The sequence below is a fragment of the Corvus cornix genome, chromosome 4 (assembly GCF_000738735.6).
Source record: "Corvus cornix cornix isolate S_Up_H32 chromosome 4, ASM73873v5, whole genome shotgun sequence".
Classification (NCBI taxonomy): Eukaryota; Metazoa; Chordata; class Aves; order Passeriformes; family Corvidae; genus Corvus; species Corvus cornix.
In genome coordinates, this window is record NC_046334.1 from 45572473 (window position 1) to 45597517 (window position 25045).

The following is a 25045-nucleotide window of genomic DNA, read 5'->3' on the forward strand; positions in this document are numbered from 1 at the left end:
GACGCGCCGGGGGAGCCCGGGGCCGGGCCGGAGGGCGGGGCTGTGCCGGGGTGGGCGGGGGCTCGGCCCCGGGCCCCTCCCCGGGCACGAGAGGGGCGGTGCCGCTCGCCGGGGTCCCGCATCCCGCCGGGCGCTGCGGGGCGTGCGGAGCGGCTCGGCTCGGCTCGGCTCGGCTCGGCTCGGCTCGGCTCGGCTCGGCTCGGCGGACGCGGCGCGGCTGCCGTCGGGCAGAGGGCTCGCTTGGCGCCCCGCAGCCCCGGCGGCCGCGGGATGGAGCTCGGCGCGGCGCGGCTGCTGGCGGTCCTGCTGTGCCTGGCTCCCGGTAAGCCCTCGGGGAGCCCCGCGTGCCCCTGGTCCGGGGTGTCGGGGAGCCGCGGGGTCCGGCAGCCCCGCGGGACCCCGAGGAGCGGGGGCGCGGGGATGCCCGGGTGCCGCGAAGGGCGCGGGTGCCGCTTTTCTATGGGTTTGTCGGGGCTGCTTGAGCGGATGAGACAGTGCGAGCCGCCGGGTGGGACGGGACGCGGGCTTGCTGACCCCTCCTGTCCTGTCCTCTTGGCCTCTCCTGTCCGGCCGGCTGGTGCTGGCCCGTCGGAGAGGGCTCCCTGCCTTGGCATAGTGTCCTGCTCGCTTGGCTCCAGCATCAGCTGTCGTTTCCGAGAGCAAAATGTCCCTGGAGCCAAACGCGGGAAACCTGTCATCAGCGAAGGACCTGCTCGGAATGCGAGTGATTAAAGCACGGGGAAATGCTGGCGAAATAGGGAATGTCCCGGTCTGGCCACGCTTTCTTGTTGCCCGTGGAAGCCGGCCGAGCTGTCACGGTCGGAGCTGCGGCTCGGCCCGGTGAGGCGGGATTCCTGAAGGTGATGGCAGCAGCTAGGGCGGACTGAAAATCTCTCCCTGTGGTACCCCCCAATGTTGCACAAGCTGGGCTTGTGCCTCAGAGCAAGCACTGCCACCCAGATCACAGCCCTCACAAGCGTCAGTGGCTCCGGGTGCGTGCAATACAAGCCGTTGTGCTAAGAGTTCAGTAGTAATAGAGTTTTGCCTAACTGCTTAGGAGGAGAGAGAGAACCTTAGAAAATCAAGGGATAAAATAAATTCATGGGATCTCAAATTTGTGATGAACTGTTAAATAGTTTCTTCACATAATTCATTGACCAGCAGTCTCAAAGAAGTATATTCTATTTATTATAAGAAAAGTTGGTAATCCCCAAGGAGTGAGATCATCAAATGAAGGTTCACTTCGTTTCAATGTCCCACATCCTCTTGTTAGACCTTGAAGTTGGCAACACAAGAAAACAGGAACTCCACCCTGGCTGGCTGAATTGTAATGCTCTGCAGCTAGCTCCTGACCATCTGCCTTTGCTTCCTGTTATGACAGAGTTTTTGAACTTTTTGGGATGCGTGAAAAATCATTATTTACCCTTCGCTGCTAAGTAGGTGATGTGAAAGTGTCCATTTAAAACATGCTGCATATCCCTGTATATAATACTTTTCTGATAGAGTAGCATTTACTTTGTTTAGTGGGTTGATTTGAGGGGTTTCATACATGTTTTCGCAGGTTTATTTATTTCTCTGGATCAGCCAACCCTTAGCATCCAAAAAGATGTCCTCACAATAACGGCAAACAACACACTAAATATTACTTGCAGGTAAGATCAAATCTGTTAGCATGATTCTGATGATTGGTAATTTATGTAGTGAGATGTGATCTTCCTCCTGTCATTACTCCTGTTTTCTCCCCACTCCCTTTGTGCCTTCTGCCTCACTTTCCCCTGACAAGTTTTAGAAATTATGTGGGAGGGTTGCAGCAAGAGAGAGCTGGGGAGTGTAGGGTGGCTGGGAGGAGGAAGAATCAGCTGGGTCCTTGTGGATCCTGCTGGTGAGCCATAATCTCAACACTCTCTTTTGGGTGCTTTGTCACTTAGATTCAGCAGAATGTAAACCTCAAGTAGCTTCCTTGTAGCTGTTAACAATAGGGTGTGTATGTGAATTTGTCTACGTGGTTTGACGCTCTTTCTGTGTGATGGGGTGAAGCCCACCCCTCTCCATAGCCACAGAGGGGCTGGGGTTCACCACCAGGGCATCAGTGCTGGCACATATCACAACTGTGTGCTCCTCTAACATTTGCTTTCCCAGCGGTCAGAGACCACTGGAGTGGTCGTGGCCAGGCAAGCAGAGCAGTGCTGAGAAGCGTATCTCGGTGACAGACTGCAGTGATGGCCCCTACTGCAAGACACTTACTCTGAGCAAAGTCATCGGCAATGACACGGGGGACTACAAGTGCCTTTACAGGGACAACCAGGCAGCTACAACCATTTATGTTTATGTTCAAGGTAAGTGCTTACACTCTCAGGTGTCTCTTTCCCTAGCATCAAGAGAAAAAAAGGGTATCAAGTGTCTCAAAACAGTTTTGATGCTAAAATTTATTAATCCTAGAATTTTTGATCCTATGAAAATTTTTTCTTGTTTTCATGTTGAGTAATTAAATTCAGGTATGCTAGTTGCCATCAACACAAAAGCTTTCGTACCTATAATTCTGAACTTATCGGCCATATGCAGTACGTGGTCTGCTGATCTCCACCCAGAATGTAGCATACATATCTCTGCTGAGCTCTGAGCCTGTCCTCATGAATGCAGAGCTATTACTGACCTCAGCAGGAGTTTCATACGAGAGAGGATTACAGAGACTGTATATTTGTTAAAAATTACAGATCCAATCCCATGTATAATTTGTACTGATACCATTAAAAAAACTCAGAGAAACCACCCAAACCATAAACTTCCCTACATTTGCTGACCGTGGTGGTCAAATCTATGTAGGCTGTTAGAGCTCAGTTTTCAGACTCGGGCTGTCAGTTGTGCTGGCAGCAGCACAGCTGAGTGTCGCAGACACTGCAGAGCCTCCAGTTACACGCTCAGCTTCAGTAAGTGCATTCATTGTGGCATCTGCCTTTTTGCACTGCTGGCTTCACCCTCGTTCCCATGTGCATCCTGTTTCCTTTTTATCGTTAACTTATAGTTACCACTTGGAGAAATGAGATGTAATCATGTACATGAGTTAGCTTGTTTTATAATGTCATGGACCTATTTTTTTTGGTTTTTGGTCTGACTTTGAAAAGGATGCTGCCATCAAGGGAGCCAGTGTAACATGTCACAACTTTTAACTGATATTTCCTGTAATACTTATGCAAGGAAAGTCACACTAGGGTAAATCAGTTTTTTGTTGGCAAAAGGACTGCTGTAGCGGGAAGCCATTCTCCAAAGCGCACTCTGCTGCTGATAACTGTTTTGAGAATAATGATACTCTAAATCTGGGGGGTGGGGTATCTATAAAAACATGTACCTCCCCTATTTAGTCTCATTTTCTCAGTGCTTTATGACATAGAAAATAATAAAACTGATTTGTGAAATAATAGGGAAAGAAGAAAACTGGAAAAGTTTTCTCCATAATCATGTGCCAAATAATACCCATTTATCTATTGAATATTATTCTAGATTACAGATCACCATTTGTGACTTCAGTTAGTGATCAGCTTGGCGTTGTATACATCACTAAGAATAAAACTGTGGTAGTGCCGTGCCTTGGAACCGTATCAAATCTCAATGTATCTCTACATGCGGTAAGGAAAAAGCCTGTTATTTTTTCAAGAGTTAGTTGAAATCACTGTGGCATAAATATGTTGCTTGAAGTATAAATATATTTCTTAAAAACTTCTTTCCATCCTTGTGAGTTTTATAGTCTGTGATTACAAGGTGAGTGCTGTACCTGTACTTGTCTGTGGCACTGCACTCTCAAAGCGTGTACTAATTCCCTGAGCTAGGATGTTAAAATGGGGGCCCTGCAGTTGTGGACAATGCTGGAGGTGACAATTCAGGGTTGTTTGATTTTTGACTATGTATTTTATCAATATTTCAAACAGAAATATCCAGAAAAGATATTTGTTCCTGATGGTAAATCCATTTCGTGGAATAATAAAAAAGGCTTCACTATACCCAGTCACTTAATCAACTATGCGGGCATGGTCTTCTGTGAAGCTAAAATAGATGATGAAAGCTACCAGTCTGTGATATACATAGTTGCAGTTGTAGGTAAGCCAAAGTTTTTTATTTCTCTATAACCAATGTTCTTTTGCTTTCTACAGCATACTGAACCAATTACCTTTGGTTGGACACTAGGTTATTCAATACTGACAATGCAGCTAATGCAAAATGGATGTTGAGATTTATATCAGTTTTCTTTTAAATGCAATGTATTGTGTTCTTTCTGATTGGTCGTTGGGATAAGTGCTTCTATTTTTAGTGTTTTACATAGATGCCAGGGATTTTGATTTTTTTTTTTCTGACAATGCAGACCTTTTTCCTAAAATCACTTATCCACAATGCAACTCATAGTTGAAGGAAGTGAGAGGCAAGCATCCATCAGCAGCAGATGAAAAGAAATTGCTCTGAAGGGGTACCAAAGGAAGGGTGGATCTGAAGGCTGCACAGCAAGCTGGGTTATCTTGTCTCTCTAAAGACCTGTATCTTGACTCTCACAGGGTTTTATGCTTTCCTGGTATATTTTGTCAGTTGTTCATCCAACCCCAGAAATAATGTGATAATTCTGTGGAGGCTTAAGTCTGAGCTGAAACTCAGCAGCTATTTCTCCTTCAGCTGAGGACACAGTGACCATTTAAAGTATCCAAATGGCACCAAGGCAGTCTCTCCTGGCTTGTCAGGAAGGCATAGCAGCCCTCCCCTCTTTACTCTGTGCAGAAGGCTTTTACTTCTCCACCAAATTCACAAGTCCTCCCTCTGATTTGGAGGAATTTCAGAATATCTGTAGAATTTCTGCATTCAGAATACTCTGTTTTGAGTTTTTTTACTGCACAAAGTAAACTTTGGATAATTTTGCTAATGCTCCACTGTTATTCTCTGTAAAGTTCTTGCTTACTGCTGGGAATGGGTATATATCTCCTTTAGTTTTAGGTCTCATAAGGATAAGAAGAAGGTGTCTAAGGCAGAGGAACTGTGTGAGTCACTGTCTCTTGCTTGCTCCCCCCACTGGAGGGGCTCTGATCAAGTGCACACATTCTGCCGTGTCACTGTCTGACACAGGGCTCAGCTGGGAAGTGCTCAGGGCAGGCACATCACTTCTCTCCAGGCTCCTTTGTACACCCATTATTGTGCTGCACTGGGGTATCAAGGAGCTTTTTTGTAGCTGGGGTTTCGGTAGAGTTTTGGTGCATTCACCTGGGAAATTTGGTGCTGAGTGCCATAAAGAAAACTCTTCTTACCCCCGTGTTTTATGCGTGCCTTTTTCTTCCTCTAGGGTACCGAATTTATGACCTGACAATGAACCCGCACGATGAAGTAGAGCTGGCAGTAGGAGAAAAACTTGTTCTCAATTGCACTGTAAGGACAGAGCTGAATGTGGGAATCGATTTTAAATGGGACTACCCTTCCATCAAGGTAAAGTTGTACTAACTTACAGGTGCCTTCATCACAATGCAATTTGATCTAGGTATAATGTCACTTCCCCCTTCAAAACATTGAGAAAGAAGATGATAATATACAACGAAATTTCTGGCATATACAAGTGTGCAAAAGGTGACAGAAGGAATTACAATGACATTTCCAAACATTTCTGTCTTTTGTCTATTACAGGAAAAACGTGCCACTATTAGGGATGTAAAAACCACTGCAGGAGAAATAAAGAAGTTTGTAAGCACCCTTACCATTGACAGTGTGTCCTTAAGTGACAAGGGTCGATATACTTGTGCAGCATCCAGTGGTCGTATGAACATGAAAAACAGCAGTTACTTTATTATCCATGGTATGACATCGTCCGCTTCAGTTTTGTTGGTTGTTTCAGATTTGGGATTAATTACTGGGATGCAGAAGGCATCTCGATGATGAATCAAATGACAGAAATGAACCAAACTGCAGCTACAGTATTTCTCTTGCAACTAGTATGGGATTATTTTTTTATCACAACCTTAGTTAATAATAAGATTTTAAAGGATGCTGTATGTTACTGTAAGCTGTAGAATCCCACCAGAAAGTGGGCAGTAGAATAAACTGATGTAAGCCTCCATCCTCTTCTGCATTGACTTCCTTAAGGTCCTGTAAAACTCAGTTTGGGTAGGTGGCTTTGTATAAGGGCTGCCTGTTCTCACTCTTGGTGAACTAAGGCTAGATTTTGGTGGCTCTGTGACACAAGAGTCTGGGTCAGCATGAATGAAGCTAAGAAAATAAAACTTTCAGCTTTTGCGTTATGAATAGATGAATCAAATGCAGTTTTGGTCATACGGAAATGATGCAAGGGAAACAGCTTTGGCTAAGTGAATAGATAAGTATGAGGCCACATCCTACACCCTTTTCTCAACCCCCTCTTGGGCACAGCCCCAGCTCCACTAACTTACTTATAGAAAAAAATTACCAGCATGAGAATGGCTCATTTTTAATCACCAAGTCAGACAAAGAGATTTGTATTTTGAAGGAGACTGGTTTTCCTGAGGTCTGATTTCAGGAGCCAGAATATTAATGGAACTTTTAAGAAGAATCACTATGCCCACAATAAGTTTGAAAGTTATTTGTTTCAAGATATACTGAATTTTCTGCTGGGTTCTTTCTGTTCTGCTCTTCAGGAGCCAAAATGAGATCATGTGTTATACTGAATATACCAGATACTAAGTCTAAACCATTCTAAATCTTAGTCAAAAGTCTAATTCAGTCAAAAGGCTAATCACTGTCTTATGTCTGAATGCAAGTTTATAACTTATAACAAGTAATGTAAATAATTTCAAAGTACTCTGTGACCGCAGTGGTTCAAATACATACTTGAGAATAGTCTGAGAGTATCTAACTTTATCACACTGTAGTTTTGAATAGTCTAATTTCCTGGAATGAGTATACTGAGAGAGTTTTATGATATGTATATATGTGTATGTGTATACAGGTGTGACAGTTGGCACACTTTCCTGAGAGCTGAGTCTTGTCTCTGCTCTCCAGAGCTCCTCGGTGAGGGAACTGGTCTGTTCCTCTGTGTGAAGGAAAGGACTAGGTTTTCATGATGGCATCTCTCCAGAGTCCAGTTGGGAGCCAGCTGTGCTTTACCAGTGACCCATAGCCCTATCACTAACTTCTATTTGTCATCTTCTTAGGTGCTAACCCAAATGGAAAGCACTTTTGTTTTGGTCCACAATGAAGGACCATTTAGTTTAATTCCTTTTTTTTTTCCCCAGAAAGTCCTTTTATTCATCTGGAGAGAATGGACAATGTCGTTGAGACAAGGCTAGGTGACACAGTCAAAATTCCTGTCAAGTTTAAAGGATATCCTCCACCAGAGGCTAAATGGTAAGAACTGGGATATAATGTGTTTGAAAAAGTGAGATTTTCTTAGTTAAAGAAAATAATTAAATATTCAAAGTGCTCTGTATTTTCTTCAGGTATAAAAATGGAAAAGCCATCAATGCGAATCATACAGTTAAACTTGGCTATGCATTAGTGATCACTGAGGCAACTGAAAAGGACGCAGGGAATTACACAGTTGTCCTTACAAATCCCATTAACAAGATGCAGAAAAGACATACATTTACCCTGCTGGTGAATGGTAAGTGGGGTATCAGAGGTGCCTTTCTTTCATGTGTGGATGTGGTATATTACCATCCTTAGGCTTAATTCATCCCATAGCTATGAAGATTTAAGTACTGAGGAAGAACAGCCCTTGAATCTCAGCCCTGGGAGGGCAGAGGTGACCTGTCTCTCCTGTCTCCAGGATGTGTCAGTCAAGAGGCTGCGGACTCTGGGTGTTGGTGTTGTGATGATACTATGTGTGGGGTGGGTTTTTTTGTTTTGGTTTGGGTTTTTTTCTGTATATTATTCTTTGCCTCTGTGTCCTGCTCTTTTCCTGCCCTTCTTGCTGGCTGTGCTGCTAGAGTCCTCCTCCACCCCGCTCCATCCTGGTCCTGTCCCGCCTCACCCATCCTTCCTGCCCCACACAGGCTATCCCTCCTCTTCTGCCCTGCCCTCTACAACCCTCCTCCTCCTCCTCCCCTACCTCCTCCTTTCTGCTCCCCAGGAAACAGCCTGTGCTTTGAAGACAGCAGGTCTTGAAAAGGTCAGCGAAGCTACGTGCAGTGGGATCAGGCCTGGGGAATAATGTGCACTTAATGGCTGGGAATGGTGGTGAGAGTCCAGGAACTGCATTTGAAACCATGGAGGATTGAAGGGGGATTTTGTGGGAGACCCTAAGTATCCCGATCCTCAAAGTGTTGGGCAGGTTCACTGCTTCCCCACATGTCCTTGGAGATGCTCTGTGTTGCACTCGGGGGCATGGTGTGAATTGGTCACCCTGGGTCTAATGGCATGCACGCTGGGGAGCCTTCAGCAGGAGGTGTGACCTGCTGCTCTCTCCTGCAGTGCCCCCCCAGATCGGTGAGAATGCGCTGATGGCCCCCGTGGACTCCTACAAGTACGGCTCGGCACAAGTGCTCACCTGCACCGTCTACGCTGTCCCACCGCCCACCACCGTGCTCTGGCACTGGCAGCTGGAGGAGGAGTGCACTTTCAGCCCCCAGTGAGTGCCACGTCCTTGCTATCTTCTCAGCTTATGTAGATCTTAAGGGATGTTTGTGTTGGGTTGGGGTTTGTTTGGTGCCTCCCTCATCCAGGCTCATTACTGAGTGCAAACCCAATGGCCAGTGAAGAAAAGATTGTTGTACTTAATTTGCAGATTGCTGCAGGCAGGCTCTGCCAAGGTCGTTGTTGGCAGAGGCGAGGGCCACCCGCAGAGAGGATCCAGCAGTGCTGGCATGTTGCTGTCGGGCTCTCTTGAAGGGCATCTCGACTTGCACGGGGTTTCAAATGCAGCTGTTCACATGCCCTTCCCTCAGATCCCCCTGTGGGCTGCAGGCCCAAAACTCCATCCCAAACAGAGGAAATTTGCTGTTTATGCTAATTACGCGTCCTTGTGGTGTTTTTTTTCTTGTGCTCAAGTGCTGAGTGTGATGGTGCTCTTTATCTGTGTGAAAGTGTATCTCAGAGGAAGTGCACTGATTGATGTTGGGGAATGATAGAGAGTGCCTGACTGAGATTCACGCAGCTTCCCTTATCTGGGCCTGCCATAAGCCCAGATTTCCTTTAAAAAAAAAAAGGCCAGGGACAAAAAAAAAAGCATTCTTCTTTCCTGTTGTTGTTTTTAAAATGATTCCACTAGTTTCTTCCTTTGGTGCCTGGTTGCTTCCTACACAATAGCTACTGTCCTCAAGAAATTCTTCTAGGGAGTTCAGTAATTTCTATGTCTCTCTGTCTTCCTTTGAACTAAATCAACTTGGATCATCCATTTATGAATGGAGGTTTGTTCCCAGAATAGCTGCTTTCCTCCAACCATCCCGACTGAGCTGACACAGGCAGATTAATTAGGAAATTCACCTTTAGGCTTGGGGGTCCTTTACTTTGAAGAGCATGAAGGTGTCAGGAGGTTATAGGGTGAAATTTAATAGAAATACTTCCAGAAGCATATGCTTCCCTCACAGATGCAAGCTGTGGCCAGTGATGCATCTGACTTACAGATACCTGCATATTTTAAGGAGAACCCAAAATCACTCTCTTGAAGGGCAAATATTCCTCTTATCTAATGCATATGTGTCTACTTACATTTCAGGAAGGTTCGCTCAGGAGCCAATCCATATGCATGCAAGAAATGGAAAGTGATCTCAGAGAGAAAGGGTGGGAATCAGGTTGAAATTAAGCACCGGGTCGTTACTATTGCTGGGAAAACAAAGGTGAGCAGATTTTCTTTTCACTTGGCTGGGGATGATTAACCCTGTTCAGGCAGTCCACATATCTGGAAATACATCACTAGAGATGAGACTCTTTTCACCTATTGTTAAGCTCAGGGATCTACTCTTAGCTAGCCAGGCAAGCTCCTGCTGAAGCCAAGGGGCAGATACACACTTTCAGGTCCTTTGAACACTGATCTGAAGAGAGTCTTCATGGAGGAATATAACTGACTTAGATTTCAGTAACTACCTTTTAGTGGTCTGAAGTTAGATGAGTTAATCTTGCCAATTAACTGTAATTAGAAGCTGAAGAGACTGAAAAGCAGAAAAAATTGTGTGTACAATATTTTTTAACACGTATACCAAAGTCCACCTTCTGCTTCTTCCCGCTTCCTTTTACCTGGTTGTTACACAGTTAAGGACAAAAATGTAAACTTCAGAAGGGGACTGTGCTTCTACCATGCCATGGACTTGTGCTTTGGAGGGATTTTTGGTTGTGCAGATATCTGCAGAGCCCTTTGCTGAGCTGTTGAGGTGGTTGGGTGTTACTTCAGCACTGATGTGGTATGAAATTGCTTGATTGTTCTTTCGTAGACTGTGAGCACCCTCGTGATTCAAGCAGCAAATGTATCTGCTTTGTACAGATGTATGGCTACAAACAGGGCTGGGTCAAGTGAGAGAGTGATCTCCTTCCATGTGACCAGTAAGTGCACCCTGCCAAGGACAGCCATGTTAAATTAATGTTATTTTGTCTGTTTGCTAGTGAAAGGCACTTCAGTGCTGTTATCTGATTCCCGTCCTTTATGAAATCCTTTAATTCTTTTGGATTTTAGGTTTACCTAAGGTTTTCTTTAGGCAGCCTTTAAAGTTGCCACTAATTTCAGCCAAGTGATTAGTTCTGCTAGTATCAGTGGAGTGGCGGGCCAGTGAAGGTGATGCAAGATGGGCGCTGTTCTCCCAAGAGTGACTACTTTTAAGCTTTTACAGTCACTTAAAAGAGCTACAGAGAAAATATGGTAATGTCACAAAATGAATGAAGACATACTGTAAGAGCTAAGACTAACATTTTCAAAACCTGTGGCAAAGAGCTTCTGTCTCCTTAACAATCGGTCCCCATATTCACACGCCAAAATTTTATTTTAATCCAAATTTTAAAATTAACTATAAGATAGTGCTGAGAACCATCTTAGGTTGCTGTAAGTTTCTACAGGAAAAGCAACTGTATTCGTTACACAGTCTTTCATTTGATCCATTTGAAATATATTGCTTTTAATGAGATTGTACTCCTTAGATAATTGATTGGTTAAATGACTGATTGATTTGATTGCTCTTTTTCAGTGTTTCTTTTCCTTATTTCTAACCAGATAGGATGACAAAATCTGTATTTCCAAAATTACTTTTTCAAGTTAATGTTAGCCACAAAATGCAGAATCAAATAGGAATTTCTTTTACTTTTTTAACTTGCAGGGGGTCTTGAAATTAATCTCCAGCCTCAGAATCAACTGACAGAGAAGGATAACATGTCCTTGCGATGCACAGCAGACAAATTCACCTTTGAGAAGCTATCATGGTACAAACTCAGTGCTCACGTTTCACAGACTCCCTTTGGAGGGCTGCCCATGCCTGTTTGCAAGAACCTCAATGCTCTCCAGAAGCTGAATGAGACAGTTTCAAATACCAATGGTGAAAACATCACCTTGGAGCTCATCCTTCGTAACATCTCCCTGCAAGATGGAGGGGACTATGTTTGCATTGCTCAGGACAAAAAGGCTAAGACACAGCACTGCCTGGTGAAGCACCTTACTGTTCAAGGTACTAATCTCTTACTCTGAAGCAAAATGAGTGGTTGTGTATGAAAATCATTGCAGTAGTGGCAGTTTTTGGTGTGTTCAGGCTTTGCATGTGTTTGGTTAATGGTGCACTCAGTGTGTTAAATAGATTTAAACCAGTTGTTGTAACACACACTTCTGGGGCTTGTCCAGGCAGCAGGGACTCTTTCATTAATGCCAGTGAGGAAACACTGACTGAGCCACTGTACTGTGCAAGGAGATGTGTTTGGCTCCTGCTGAGGTAATGTGTTTAGCTCAGTAACTTCTCAACTCTACTTTTCAGAACACATTTTTCTCTGTAGCTGTATATGCACATGTGTATTCATAGCATTAATGCTGTTGCTTTGTGTGGCTGTCTCTCGAGTCTGAAGCAGTGCCTATAATTTAAAACTGCCATAAGTGATACTGGTATTCAGGCACAAGCAATGCAAGCTGATAATCAGTCAGATTTCACAAAAATAGTGATGACTTTGCTTTGGGACCTAGATGTCTAGGTTGATTAGGGAGATTCAGGAAAATACTTATACATGTTCATGGCCCATCTTGAATGGATGTTTAATAGACTAAGAGTGTCAAGCCTCTCATAAGGACCCTGGACGTAGAAATGTGAGGGAAGCAATTTCTCAAGTATTCCCTCTTCCCTCAGCAGTCTGAGCAGTTACAAATTAAATCAGCTAAAGCAATTTATATCAATACTGTTGAAATTTTCTTGGCTATATTAATCCTTTCATGTCATGTGGAAGTTGAGCTATGATCTTAACATGAATGCTGTGGCTCTTGGTGTAATAAAAGGATCTGATACTTTGTTACTGGGACATGAATGGCTACTAATTCATCTTTTTATTAATAATCAGTAATTTTACTGTATTTTCAAATCAACAGAGCCCATAGCACCCACACTTGTTGGAAATCTGGAAAATCAAACAACAAACATTGGTGAAACTATAGAAGTGTCATGTGCAGTGAATGGCATTCCTCCTCCAAGCATCACGTGGTTTAAAAATAACGAGACCCTTGTGGAAGATTCAGGTGAGGATTGCTGCCTTGCTATTGTCATTAAAATGCTTTCTTTCATGGGACTGACTGCTGATTTTCACCATGAAAGTTTCATTTTGAATTCTTAACAAAAATTAGCATAAAAATAGCAAAATTAAGAACCATAATTTTTTTCCAGGTATTGTTTTGAAAGATGGGAACAAAACACTAACCATCCGTCGAGTGAGGAAAGAAGATGGAGGGCTATACACCTGCCTTGCATGCAATGTCCTCGGATGCAGTAAAGCAGTGGCTTTTTTTTCAGTGGAAGGTTGGTGTTAGCTTCTTTCCAGATTGTGCATAATACTGGCTATCCTGATGGGAGATCTGAAAATACGCTATGAAATTTGTGAAAAGTCCTGACCGTTCCTAACAAGCTCAAATTTGGTGCTGTCATAGCTGTCATAAAACAGCTGTTGAGGTTGATGCTTTCTTCTCCACTATGCTGTTTAGAGCTTTTCAACAAAAACTGCATCTATCTTACTTTTTTTGCAAAGAAAACTCTGCCAATCTATATTACATGCAAACCCATACAACAGAGCTACATAAACATGCAGCTATCCTGGGGCATCTCTGTTGTCTAGGTAACATAAATGACATACTATTTTTTTTAGCATAGGATGTTGTACCTTTCAAAATTATGTCATTGTTCTCACAGCATCTAAGAAAAACATAGTGAAGAGTTTTTGCAGTCTGTTGTGATTGCTGTCCCATTTCATTGAAACAGGTAGTGATTTTGAGTTAGGGGACTCCAGCTTTGGTCCATCACACTCTGAAAGCAGCATTTGTGAGACCCATCTGTCACTTGTTCCAGTCCTGTTGTGGCACACCAAAATACAAGTTGCAATGACAAACAATAAATCCTAGCAAGAGGTTAGTCTGTAATGTGGGTAGCTGGGACCACGATGGACTTTCAAAAGTTGCAACAAGAAGCCTCAAACTAAAAGCTCCTTGCTCTTGGTATTAGTACATTTGCATATTTTAGTCACTGAACCCTTCACAAACCTCTGTCTTTACAGTCAAGGTGGTTGTCTGATCTGTTCCATTAAGGTAATTAAAGCAATATCATGTTATCCTCATAGGTCCCTTTAGGATATTTAGATGTTGGGCAAATGTTTACATGGGGTGGAAATTATCTGCAGATGATATCGATGTAGATCTCAGCTGATGTGGTAAATATGGCTGGGGCACGTCTGTAGAAATTTGAAATCTGTGTGAGACATACTGTTTCACTCCAAGAAGTTTTTAGTGCAGCTCATTGGGGTCATGCAATGGAGTGTGCTACTGTGTGGGAAAATCTCTGTGGTGCAAAGGATGAAATACAGGAGCATGATGTGGCAAACAGGAGCTGAGGAAGAGAGCTGCCTCTGTGCACTAAAAGATGTTCAAGTGGTATCTGCTGGCCACTATTTTATGGGAAAAGGAACGTTGTAAATAAGACCTTATTATCATGGGTTCTTGTAGATCCACATTTTTCATGGCCCAGATGAATGATGTCAAGAGACAAGAGAGAGATTGTTCCCTGGGTCATTCTCACAGCTCTTTATTTTCTATATGATGGGGGTATCTTTCTAAAGAAAGAGTAATTAGTTTTTGGTATTCTAAAACAATTATTTCTTTCCAAAATGTGAATTTTACTTTTTTTATATTTGTCAAAGGTTCAGACACTGTCCTCGGAACAAAGTTGATGCTGAGAAATTGGATGGTGTGTAAAGCAACATGGAACTGTAATATTCCAACGTAACCCCCCAAGCTTTTTGTTTTGTTTAGATTTCGTTTCCTTGCTCTATGTTGCACTTTTAAAATGAACCTTCAGAACAAGGAGCTCCATTCTTTACTTTAATGAATGAACAAAACAAATATGCTTCCAACTATCACTCAAATATTCATTTATTTCTTCCCAGGCGCTGAAGAGAAAACAAATCTGGAGCTCATTATCCTCGTTGGCACTGCAGTGATTGCCATGTTCTTCTGGTTGCTTCTCGTAATCATCCTCCGGACCGTTAAGCGGGTAATGAAAAAATTCTCATACTGTCCTATCAGCACTGGTCTTGCATGACAAATGAGAGCTGACTTGAGGCCTTTTGTGTTGCTTCTTTCCATTGTTCTTAAATCAACAGACACATTTTTTCTCTCCATGCCATAACATTCTTCCCTGGAACCAGGAGTGCAGAAATTTGTTTTTAATTGAACAGGCCCTTGCAAGAGAAAAATGTTTCATCTGGTTCTGTTTATTAAAAAAACAAAAAGAGAGAGCGAGAAAAGAAAAGTGCCAGTAATTAACAATGATCGCACTCATGATGACATGGTGTAGGGAAATGGTAGCCTGGCATTTCTGGGAACTAATGAAATACTCTAAAGTGAGAAAATGGCATTTTGCCTGCAGGTTGCTAGCAAAAAACTGTGCAACTGCAACTAATACCATTTTCCAGGCCAACGGAGGGGACATGAAGACTGGCTACTTGTCAATCATCATGGATCCGGATGAAGTTCCTATAGATGAGCACTGTGAGAGGCTCCCATATGATGCCAGCAAGTGGGAATTTCCCAGAGACCGGCTAAAGCTAGGTGAGTTTTCATTGCATAAGCCATTAGTGATGCTGCAGCCAGCACTATGCTGGAGGGTGTTTTGGGTCCTGGCTCACCACGGGACTGCTCTGCTGCATGATCCCTAAGTGGGCTCTGTGTTCCCATAGGATGTGGTGCATCCTGTCTACATTTCAAGTCCTCTGTTAATTTCTGCTTCATTAACTCATTTTGGAGTTGCTTTTTATTCTACAACTTTTGCCTGCTGTGCCAAGCGAATATGTTTGTGTTCTCACTTCAAGGTAAACCTCTTGGACGTGGAGCTTTTGGCCAGGTCATAGAAGCAGATGCGTTTGGGATTGACAAAACTGCTACCTGCAAAACAGTGGCAGTCAAAATGCTTAAAGGTAAAAATAGTGACTAAAACTTCAACTTGAATATACAATATAGGGATATTTGTCAACACTATAACTATTGTACCCATTGTTGTAAAAGTTTAGTTTAACAGGTGTTATCGTGAAGCAATGATTAGAGAAAGTACGTGCCTTTCCCTCACTGATAACTGGAGCAATAGTGGTTTCCTAGCCACTGCTTTTATAATTCCACTTAGGTTCAGAACATAAAGTTGCTCCTGCAATCAATTTTCACATGTCCATTTTTGCCTTATGCATCCTCGTGGGAAGTTTTCTGCAAGTCTCAAGACAATGGCTTAGGCACGCTCCAAACTGAGTTGTAATTTGGAATAGCTTTCTCCTCACTTTAAATCATATTATACTGCCTCACATTTGCCACAGGAAAGTTGAAATGTGTGGTTCCCAGACACATTGTTCCTAAAGAACATGTAATAGGGCAGCAAAATGGGGCTGCCAGCAGCTAGGGGCTGTATTCCACCCTGTGCTGTACTGGCATTGCTGACACAGCCTACCAGCCAACAAGGCTCCTCACATGATGGGCTGGATAAATACCAGAAGAGAATGGCTAGGAGGGAAAAACCTTTCTGTCTATGATGCTCCTGACCTGTGTTGCTTTACCTCTGCAGAAGGGGCAACCCATAGTGAGCACAGAGCACTTATGTCAGAGCTGAAGATACTCATTCATATTGGCCATCATCTCAATGTTGTCAATTTACTTGGAGCCTGCACAAAGCCGGGAGGTGAGTAACTTCTTAGTGGGTGAGGAGGTGCTAATAAAAACCCTATTTCTTCCGTTTCTGCTGCATAGGCAATTAAAATTCAAATTGAGGATTGGAAAGAGTAGTTCTTTCTTAAAAAAAAAAAAATCTGATAAGAGTGAGCAGGCCAGAGGTGAAATAAAGGTGGAATAAGGGCCATGCAGCTCCATCCCTTAGTTGTTCTCTCACTTTGCTTTTCTGTACTTGAGATATATCTTTATAGTGGACAGCCCATGTGTAACAGACTTCAGAGCTGAGTCTAACACCAGATTTAACCAGTTACTCTTAGTCTTGTCACCAGCTACAGCATGACTGCAAGCTGGGACTTCCCCTTTCTGTCTTTGGATGGGCTGTTGGTGCCTCTGTGTGTGTGTAGGAGGGGAGATTTCAATTTGGAGTCCAGCTCTGGGTGGATGAACCTATTTCACTTTATAATCAGGGACAGATGTTTTGTTTAGCAAATCTAGTGCTACAAATTAATTTGGAAGAAATTCAGTGTAAAGTAACTCAGTAATAATTTTTCAGGGACACTAACTTGTTGGCTTACAATGGGATGAAAATTTAATTTGTAAAGTTCCATGACAGAAGTCAGTAGTTGAAGGAAACATAATCCATAAATATTTATTTCCTTGTTTATTCCATAATAAAATAGAAATGGCCAGTATGTGAAACCTAGGATGGAAATTTTTCACCACAGCATATGCCTATATGAAGTAAATTTGAACATGAAATACCACATTTAGATTGTACATTAAAGCATCTATGTCTGAAATCAAGATTCCAGTTTTAAATTTTTAGTACTTTAACTGCCTGTAGAAAAGTGCATGGATAATCATGTGTGTATTTTATTGCAGAGGTTAATTGCACTTAAGTTCATTCAAATATTTATGTCACATCCTTACAATGTCAATTAACTTGGGCTGTTATTGGTGCTTCAAGTATAAGCACACCACTATACTTTCTGGCATGTGAAACTAAGCCTGTGATTTTCAAAATTATGTGCTTTGTTTTCTTCCCTTAAACAGAAGAAAAATGAATAATTTCAGTGTTTTGATTAGATTTTATTTTTTTTTATTACTGATATTTTTTAAAACCTTTGGCTGTCAGAATACTCTTTGAACTGTATGTGTTTCTAGCTGGAAGTTATGCTGTGAGATAAGGTGGGATATTAATGGTCTAATGAATTGCTTTATGCGTTGTACAGGCCCACTCATGGTGATTGTGGAATATTGCAAGTTCGGAAATCTGTCAGCTTACCTACGGAGCAAGAGGAGTGAATTTGTCCCCTACAAGGTAAGGAGTCAAGGTTAACAGTAGCATGTTTGGTTTGGTGGGGTTTTTTCCACACACAATGTTTCTTCTTCTAGTGCAGGCTGAAGCAGCAATCCTTGGGGACGCTGAATGTCTTAGTGTACTTCTCATGGGAATGAGAGATGGCAAAGACATCAGAGGTCATCTAGTCTTTCCCCTGGCCCCTGCAATGTAGCTGTTTTGTTATTGTTAGCTTAAAATGTGCAAAGGAACTGGGCTTCCACTATTTCCTTTGGCAGACTGTTCTACACTTGGCCATATCTTTCAGGAAGTTTTTTCTGATTATCAGCCTGAATTTTTTCCTTTCCTTAAGCTCCAGACCACCTTAAATAACTGCACTCCTTTTTTAGTGTATATATCCATCAGATATCCATAGGTATCTACTATCACGTGATTATCTGTTCCCTTGGCTCGTTGCTGAACGAGGCTATACATTTCTTTTGCTGTTAATAGTTTTGTATAATTGATGTAACTCATGAGTTTACATTCAGCTTTTCAACTCCCAAGTCCTTTGCAAACAGGAGCTCCATCACAGCACCCCCTCTGCACCCTGATTTGAAAGAAGGGGGAGGATGAAGACCAGCATTTTCAAACTCATTTCTGGGTAGCTCTGAGAGGAGTATTATTTCTTTACAGGATCCCTCTGGAGGATCCATGCCCTCTGAGGGTCAGATTGCTGTCTGAAGAACTTGGCTGTGTGTACCCAGCACTCAGGGTCACCCTGGGGACCCAACCCTTTTCCACCCACAGCTAAGAGGGAGGCCTCTGGGCTGTGCTCTGCCATGTTGGTAGACTTGAATCTTCCTGCAGCTGCTGTGTTTAGATCAGAGCTTCTTCCCACTGCTTGTTGGTTCTCCAGGGGGTTATTTTTCTTTATCCTTGGAGAGATTGTTTACTATTTTGTATTGGCAAAGGCAGCTCACTGCGTCTTCTTGTGAGGTAAAAAGATAAACAAATATCTGAGAGGCCTTGAAGGAAGAGACAGGGTTTCATGAGGGTGCTGACCCTTGCTTACACAAGCGGCAGGAATGGGATTTGGCAATGGTAAAAAACAGCTCTGCCAGTGAAAAAAATCACCAAACCAAAGCAATGGAGAAAATGAAAATGTTTTGGAAGACGCCTCTGGGGCTGAATTCCTCCCTAGAGGCATGCAGTGGCTTAGGGGAAGAAGGAAATAAGTCAGATGGCTGTTAGAGTTTTGGCCAAGGTAGAGGTTTAGCAGGAGGCTCTTTGCAGCAGCAGGAGGTAAAGCCATAGCAGTACGGAGAGGCTGGAGTGTATGAGAGGGTTTGGCAGCATCCATCCATGTTTGTTTCACAGGTGGGGGGCACCAGGGGCTGAGGAGACCAGCTCCTCAGTGGGCATTTAGTCCCCAGCATGTGGAGATGTTGCTGGGTTTGGCTGGGACGTGGTGAAAGCAGGCAAAAGTTGTGCTGTGGAGTGGCAGAGGGTGCTCCAGCTGGTGAACCTGCATGGCCATGGGTTGGGTTTTGCTGGTACTGTCAGTGCACCGGCCTGGTGCCCCAACCAGCGCTGGCTTGGAGCAGAGCAGCTGATCATGCCTTCACTGGGTTGCTGTCCCTGCCTTCCCTGGTCACCTTGGCACAGACCATAGGGAGCACCACTGCCTCTCCAGTAGAAGCTTCTGGCATGCTTTCAGCTTCTGATTTTTCTCACCCTCCCCTCATATTTCTAGACCAAATGTGCCAGATTTCGGCAGGGGAAAGAGAACTACGTTGGTGATGTCTCTTCTGACCTGAAGCGACGGTTGGACAGCATCACAAGCAGCCAGAGCTCAGCAAGCTCTGGCTTTGTGGAGGAGCGGTCCCTGAGTGACGTGGAAGAGGAGGATGGTAGGATATGTCTTCTCCTGGTGTTGGAACATGTGTCATTGGTGGGGCTGATGAGGGACACTGGGGACTCTGTGATTTCTGAAGCTCCCTCAAAGCTGTGTGCAGGCTATTCTCTGGTTGACCAAAGTTCCTGAGCTATGGATTATCTAGATCAGGATCCCAAACCCCTCAGCCCAGTCCCAGATAATGTCCTGTCTGAAAAGGGTCTGTTTTTAGTGTGAAGCCTTTTGGAGATGTGTGTGTTTAATGCCCCTATATCTTCCGGTAAAATCACAGAGCACAAACTCCAAAGGCAGTGCAGAGAGGGATGCACCAGGGTGCTAACTGAATTTCCTTAAAGTTTACCCAGAAGTTAAATACTGTGAAATGCTATTTGCTTCACTGCTTGTTAGCAGAGAGCTTGCTTTGCCTTCCCTCGGCCCAGGTGGTCTGTCAGGAACAGGAAGCCTGAATTATCCGCTCATTCAAAGCCTCCCCAGGATGCACATATCCTCTGCAGTGGTTTCACTGATACATTTGCCATGTCCTCCTTTGGCAGATGCAGCACAAAATGCTCAGTGCTGCCATTTCAGAGGCTGCTAATTTCACCTAGGGTGACATCATCATCAGTATGTGAACAGGGAGAATGATCTTGCAGTTTCAATGCAATCCAATAGGTAATGTCACACATACATTTCCACACCATCATGGTCCCTTTCCAGTACTCCCTGGTGTAAACATTCACCCTCTGAGCTGGGATGTTACCTGAAGCAGCCCTTAGGTTAAGGTTTTAGCCACCAGTGCTGTAGTTCTTGGTAGATGCCTGCTTAAAATGAGGAGCTGAGCAAAGAGTTGTTTATTTCAGCATGAACTAAATGCCTAGGTATCTTTGGATATTTGAGTACATTATTCCTCCAGGTTACTAGAGGATGAGGTTAGGGTTCTTCTACACTAAATTAGCAGGGCTTTTTGCTGAATTGAAGTCTTTCTCCCTATGGCACATTCTTTCCTCATAAAGACTAGGTGGGGCCTCCCTCTCCTTCGTTTCTAAGTTCAACTGAAACCACAGAAAGTTTTACTGTCCTAGGAACTTGTGAGCTGGGTTTCAGTTGTTTTGCTTTTGGGATTGTTTTGCAAATCTTTCCTCTGGTGGGAACTCTGGAAATAAGCAAGGAGGCCTAGGGTATAGCCCATCATCTCAAAATTTATTTTACACAGGACTAGTTTGATGTAAAATGGGTCGTTAGTGATAATTATACAGACAAAAAAAGTGCTTGATTTGCTCTTCCAGTCCAGTGTGGCATAAGGTTCACTTGGACTTTTACCTAACAGCAGTTATTGGTGAAATCAGTGACAAAGGGCATGTTTGACTGTCATCTGATTCTTTGCAGCTGGTCCTGAAGACCTTTGCAAGAACCCTTTGACCATGGAGGACCTCATCTGTTATAGCTTCCAGGTGGCAAGGGGAATGGAGTTCTTGGCTTCACGCAAAGTAAGGAACTTCTCAGGAAGAGTGGCATGTTATTTATTTGACTGTAGGAAGTAATGCTGTAGGTCTATAGAAGGAAACAGCATGTTCATCTTTGGACTAGCAGTCACCCGCAACATTTTCTTTTTGCTCTAAGACATACCCAAATCATTCATGCTACAGAGTGAAACAGCGTGTGCATTTATTGACACAAATGTTAGTGATCTGTATAAGGTTTATGGGCCACCACTTCACAGAAGAATGGTTAAGTGGTTGGAGGAGGGGAGCTGACTTCTAAGGACAGTTAAGGGAATTAGGGACAAATCCCTGGTAACAGGAGCTAAATGAGAATAAAAGATTTTTCTCTGAGGAGCAAAAAGTTTCTTGTACCTTGTGCACTGGGATTGGAGGGGCAATGTGAGGAGAGACGATACTCAGCTATGAAACTTCATGGATGACTCCTTGGATAATCTCTTGCGGAAGACACCCTGGCAGTCAACAGCACCTCACTTGCATTTTGGCCTTCTAGAATTATTTTTCTGTAGTTTGAGCCTAAATATGTAGAGCACATATTTCAAAGGATGACAATTCCAGCAAGAGTGAGGAATTGCCTGCAGCTGTATAGAAACAAAAAATACTTAGAAATGGGAAAAGAAAATAGAAGCAGGAAATACAACACTGCTCTAGAGTGCAGGCTAGGTGTTCAAGAGCAGACTTCAGAGTCTTTTTCTAAAAACATGCTCTTGCCTGCCTTTCATGCATCTTGATTGATGTGCATATGTAAAAATACCTTCTTCCAGAATCTGCAGTTTCAGTCCATACTAGAAGCAAACCTGTAGCCACTTTCAGAGCCTGATTTTTTTACTTCAGGCTATTGAGGCTTGAGTTTTGAACTGTTTGGTTGTTAACTAAGCTGTTGTTCTGCATAGGTAGAGATGTGGACTTCTTTCTCTGTAGTAAAGATTAGTTTGTGTTGGAATCAAGTCAGCATTTTAGTGTGGTGTTTTTCAGAGAAATAGTGGAGTACACAGATTTGAGTGAACCTAAGTAAATCTAAAGGTAATCAGATCTGAACCTGTTTTGTGTCAGCTTCTTAGGATAATTAATTAGCTAACTTCAAAGGCCCTCTCTGCACAGTGGATAAACAGATGTATGTTTGGACTTGAGAACACAAGTCTCCCTGAGCCAAATCAGTTGTGACCATCAAAAAAGCACTTAAAATCAGCAACTGTTGATGCTGAGGTTTCTTTTTCTTAAAAGGTTTTAAGAATTATCTGCCCTTTGAGAGTAGGAGAGCACATATGTGAAAGAGATCAGCCCTGTGGACAGAGCTGTGACCACAGGCAGCATATGATGTTGTTTACTTCTCTTTGCAGTGCATCCACAGGGACCTGGCTGCTCGTAATATCCTCTTGTCAGACAATAATGTGGTCAAAATCTGTGATTTTGGCTTGGCTCGAGACATCTACAAAGACCCAGATTACGTCAGGAAAGGAGATGTAAGTTTCAGATTATCTGTTTGATAGAGAATTAATATGAAATAAGGACTTCTTTTTTCTTTTTTTCCCTTAAAGAAGTTTGTGGAAACTCAGTGTTTTGCTAAACTGTGATACCATTTTGTTTATGAAAATGCTTTTAGGCCAGACTACCCCTAAAATGGATGGCACCAGAAACCATTTTTGATAGAGTGTATACCATTCAGAGTGATGTATGGTCCTTTGGAGTTCTGCTGTGGGAAATATTTTCGTTAGGTGAGTCACTTTAATTTTACTGAACCATCTCTAAACAAAAGAGTCTGAAGAAAACAGTCAAAGTGTTCTTGGATCCTCTGTTGCATTTTCTTTTTACTTCTTGAAAAATTCCTATATATTTCCTCCATCAAAATAAAACACCAAAATTTTCTTCAAAATGCAAATGTAGGAACGTAGGCTTGAAATGCTTCTTCATGCAATTTCAGTACGTGATGATGTGCCTCATTTACTCAATCAGTTGCTGTTTCCATCATAAGTATAAATTGTTTACACATCCAAATACACCGAATTGCCTTATTAACACAAACCATAACAAGTTATTTGCTTGAAAATTAATCCCAAAATTTTAGAGTCTAATGCATTAAAATTACCGTTGCTTTCATTTTAGGTGCATCACCGTACCCTGGAGTGAAAATTGATGAAGAATTTTGCAGAAGACTGAAAGAAGGAACGAGAATGAGAGCACCAGATTATACAACACCAGAAATGTGAGAAACTGTTCTTCCAGCTGCCCACCTTTACCCCACACTACTACAGGTGCAGGAGCAAGCAATAGGTGCTGTTTTCTTTATGCTGGTATTTTAATTGGTTTTGTTGTTCTAGGTACCAAACAATGTTGGATTGCTGGCATGGAGATCCTAAGCAGAGACCAACTTTTTCAGAGCTTGTGGAGCACCTGGGGAATTTACTGCAAGCCAACGTCCGTCAGGTACGTGAACTGTATTCTCTGGTTGCTAAAACCACCAGCTGAATCTGTCCTGTTCTGCCAGCCACCACAGCATTCCATAGTTGGGTACTGTCTGCTGGAGCTGTCACGGAGCCTGGGCTTCTTCTAGCGCTCCCATTACTGACCACCAGCTGGGTCTCCGACTAGCAGAGAGTGACTTGCGGTGTAAAGATCCCGGAGGCTGTGTTGTGGTAACCACAGGTCACTCCGCCCTGCCAGTAAGCCTTCCCATGACACTACTGCTGTCTTTGCTGGGGAGTTGTTGGCACAGGCTCAGTTCCCTGCTCTGCTGCTGATTTCTCTGCATGCTGCAGACGCATTCCAGCAGGTAGCTCCTGTTGATCTTACTGTGCCAAAGATGGTTATCTTCGTGTATGTGAGGTTGTGGGCTGCAATGCTTTTAATGGCTATCCTGGAAAACAAGGATACAAAAACTTCATTGCCTGTGAGCAGCTCCACGCAAATTAATGTATTAAGGCATGACCTGTGTGCAGGCATTCCAGTAAAAGAGCCCACTGCGACCAGGTGGGTACATGGGCTTCCCTTTCAGGCTCTCCATCTTGTGGCTTCCTCTTCAGTTACTACAGAAGTGGACAAGGCTGGGGCAGTAGATGGGAGCCCACTGAATGAAGGAGGATTTATTTGGCTGTGTGCTCCCCTATTAGACAAACTCTCCCTTTCTAGCCTATCAGTGATGATGCAAATTACACTGCCCCTCTAAAACATCAGGTTCATTTTCTTTGTGGCATTGGGACTCAAACATTATTAAAATCTACTTCTATTTTTTCAAAGATGTCAATAAAAAGTCCAGTTTATACATTATGTTACAGTAGATCATATAAAAATCTATTTTTTTAAAATTCAAAACTACTTGAAAGTGGTTCTTATTAAGCTTCTTTCTTTTAATGTAGCTGCTCCTGCAGAGGTGGTATACTGTTCACAGTTTAATAAAACACCCACATTGTTGGGCTGATGCATTCGCCATGTACATGCATGTATCTGTTTATGTCTGTGTGTCTCTGTAGCCTATTTATTTTTTGTATTTTTTCACTGCATTCTACAGGATGGTAAAGACTACATTGTCCTTCCTTTGTCAGTATCACTGAATATGGAAGAGGATTCGGGTCTCTCTCTCCCAACTTCACCTGCTTCCTGTAGGGAGGAAGAGGAAGTCTGTGATCCTAAATTCCATTATGACAACACAGCAGGAATTAGGTATTTTATATGATGGACATCCTACTGGGGCCTCTGGGAAGGTTTTGTTCATGCTGGGGGAAGGGAAAATGAAAGGAAGAGATTTCAGCTGCCTGGTCCATATTTAACCTTCTCCATAGGGATAAGAAGGAATTTGTAAAGCTTTTGTAGGCAAAAGCTTGTTTCTTACCTTCCCAATTAGTGATTTTCTTATTTATTTTAAATGTTGCTACCCTTTCAAGATTTGGTATTCTCATTCAAAAACAAACAAACAAAAAAAGCAAAAAACATGACAATATCTGTTATTTGTTTTTGAAGAACCAGAACATATAGAAGGTTTTACTGGTCCAATTCAGTTGTGTTCGCAGTGTTCTTGTGTTGCAGCTGCCAAGAGTATTAATGATGATAGATCTGTCATTAATAATCTCTCTGGC

General features: G+C 43.0%; 1 protein-coding gene across 1 annotated transcript in view; it reads left to right on the top strand.

Annotated features, from left to right (window-relative positions):
- Positions 1-211: 211 nt before the first annotated feature.
- KDR (kinase insert domain receptor) overlaps positions 212-25045 on the top strand; it is a 30645-nt gene continuing 5811 nt past the window's right edge. Inside the window, exons 1-27 of the mRNA XM_039551277.1 lie at positions 212-322; positions 1562-1652; positions 2140-2336; positions 3499-3623; positions 3924-4092; positions 5315-5454; positions 5650-5818; positions 7230-7341; positions 7434-7597; positions 8407-8563; positions 9650-9770; positions 10362-10470; positions 11235-11579; positions 12479-12625; positions 12771-12902; positions 14536-14642; positions 15064-15199; positions 15460-15564; positions 16197-16310; positions 17533-17621; positions 19336-19492; positions 20863-20963; positions 22316-22438; positions 22579-22690; positions 23079-23178; positions 23294-23399; positions 24481-24632. Of these exons, the coding sequence (XP_039407211.1) occupies positions 271-322; positions 1562-1652; positions 2140-2336; positions 3499-3623; positions 3924-4092; positions 5315-5454; positions 5650-5818; positions 7230-7341; positions 7434-7597; positions 8407-8563; positions 9650-9770; positions 10362-10470; positions 11235-11579; positions 12479-12625; positions 12771-12902; positions 14536-14642; positions 15064-15199; positions 15460-15564; positions 16197-16310; positions 17533-17621; positions 19336-19492; positions 20863-20963; positions 22316-22438; positions 22579-22690; positions 23079-23178; positions 23294-23399; positions 24481-24632 (3632 nt within the window). The 5' untranslated portion in view covers positions 212-270. The remainder of the gene's footprint in view (positions 323-1561; positions 1653-2139; positions 2337-3498; positions 3624-3923; positions 4093-5314; positions 5455-5649; positions 5819-7229; positions 7342-7433; positions 7598-8406; positions 8564-9649; positions 9771-10361; positions 10471-11234; positions 11580-12478; positions 12626-12770; positions 12903-14535; positions 14643-15063; positions 15200-15459; positions 15565-16196; positions 16311-17532; positions 17622-19335; positions 19493-20862; positions 20964-22315; positions 22439-22578; positions 22691-23078; positions 23179-23293; positions 23400-24480; positions 24633-25045) is intronic.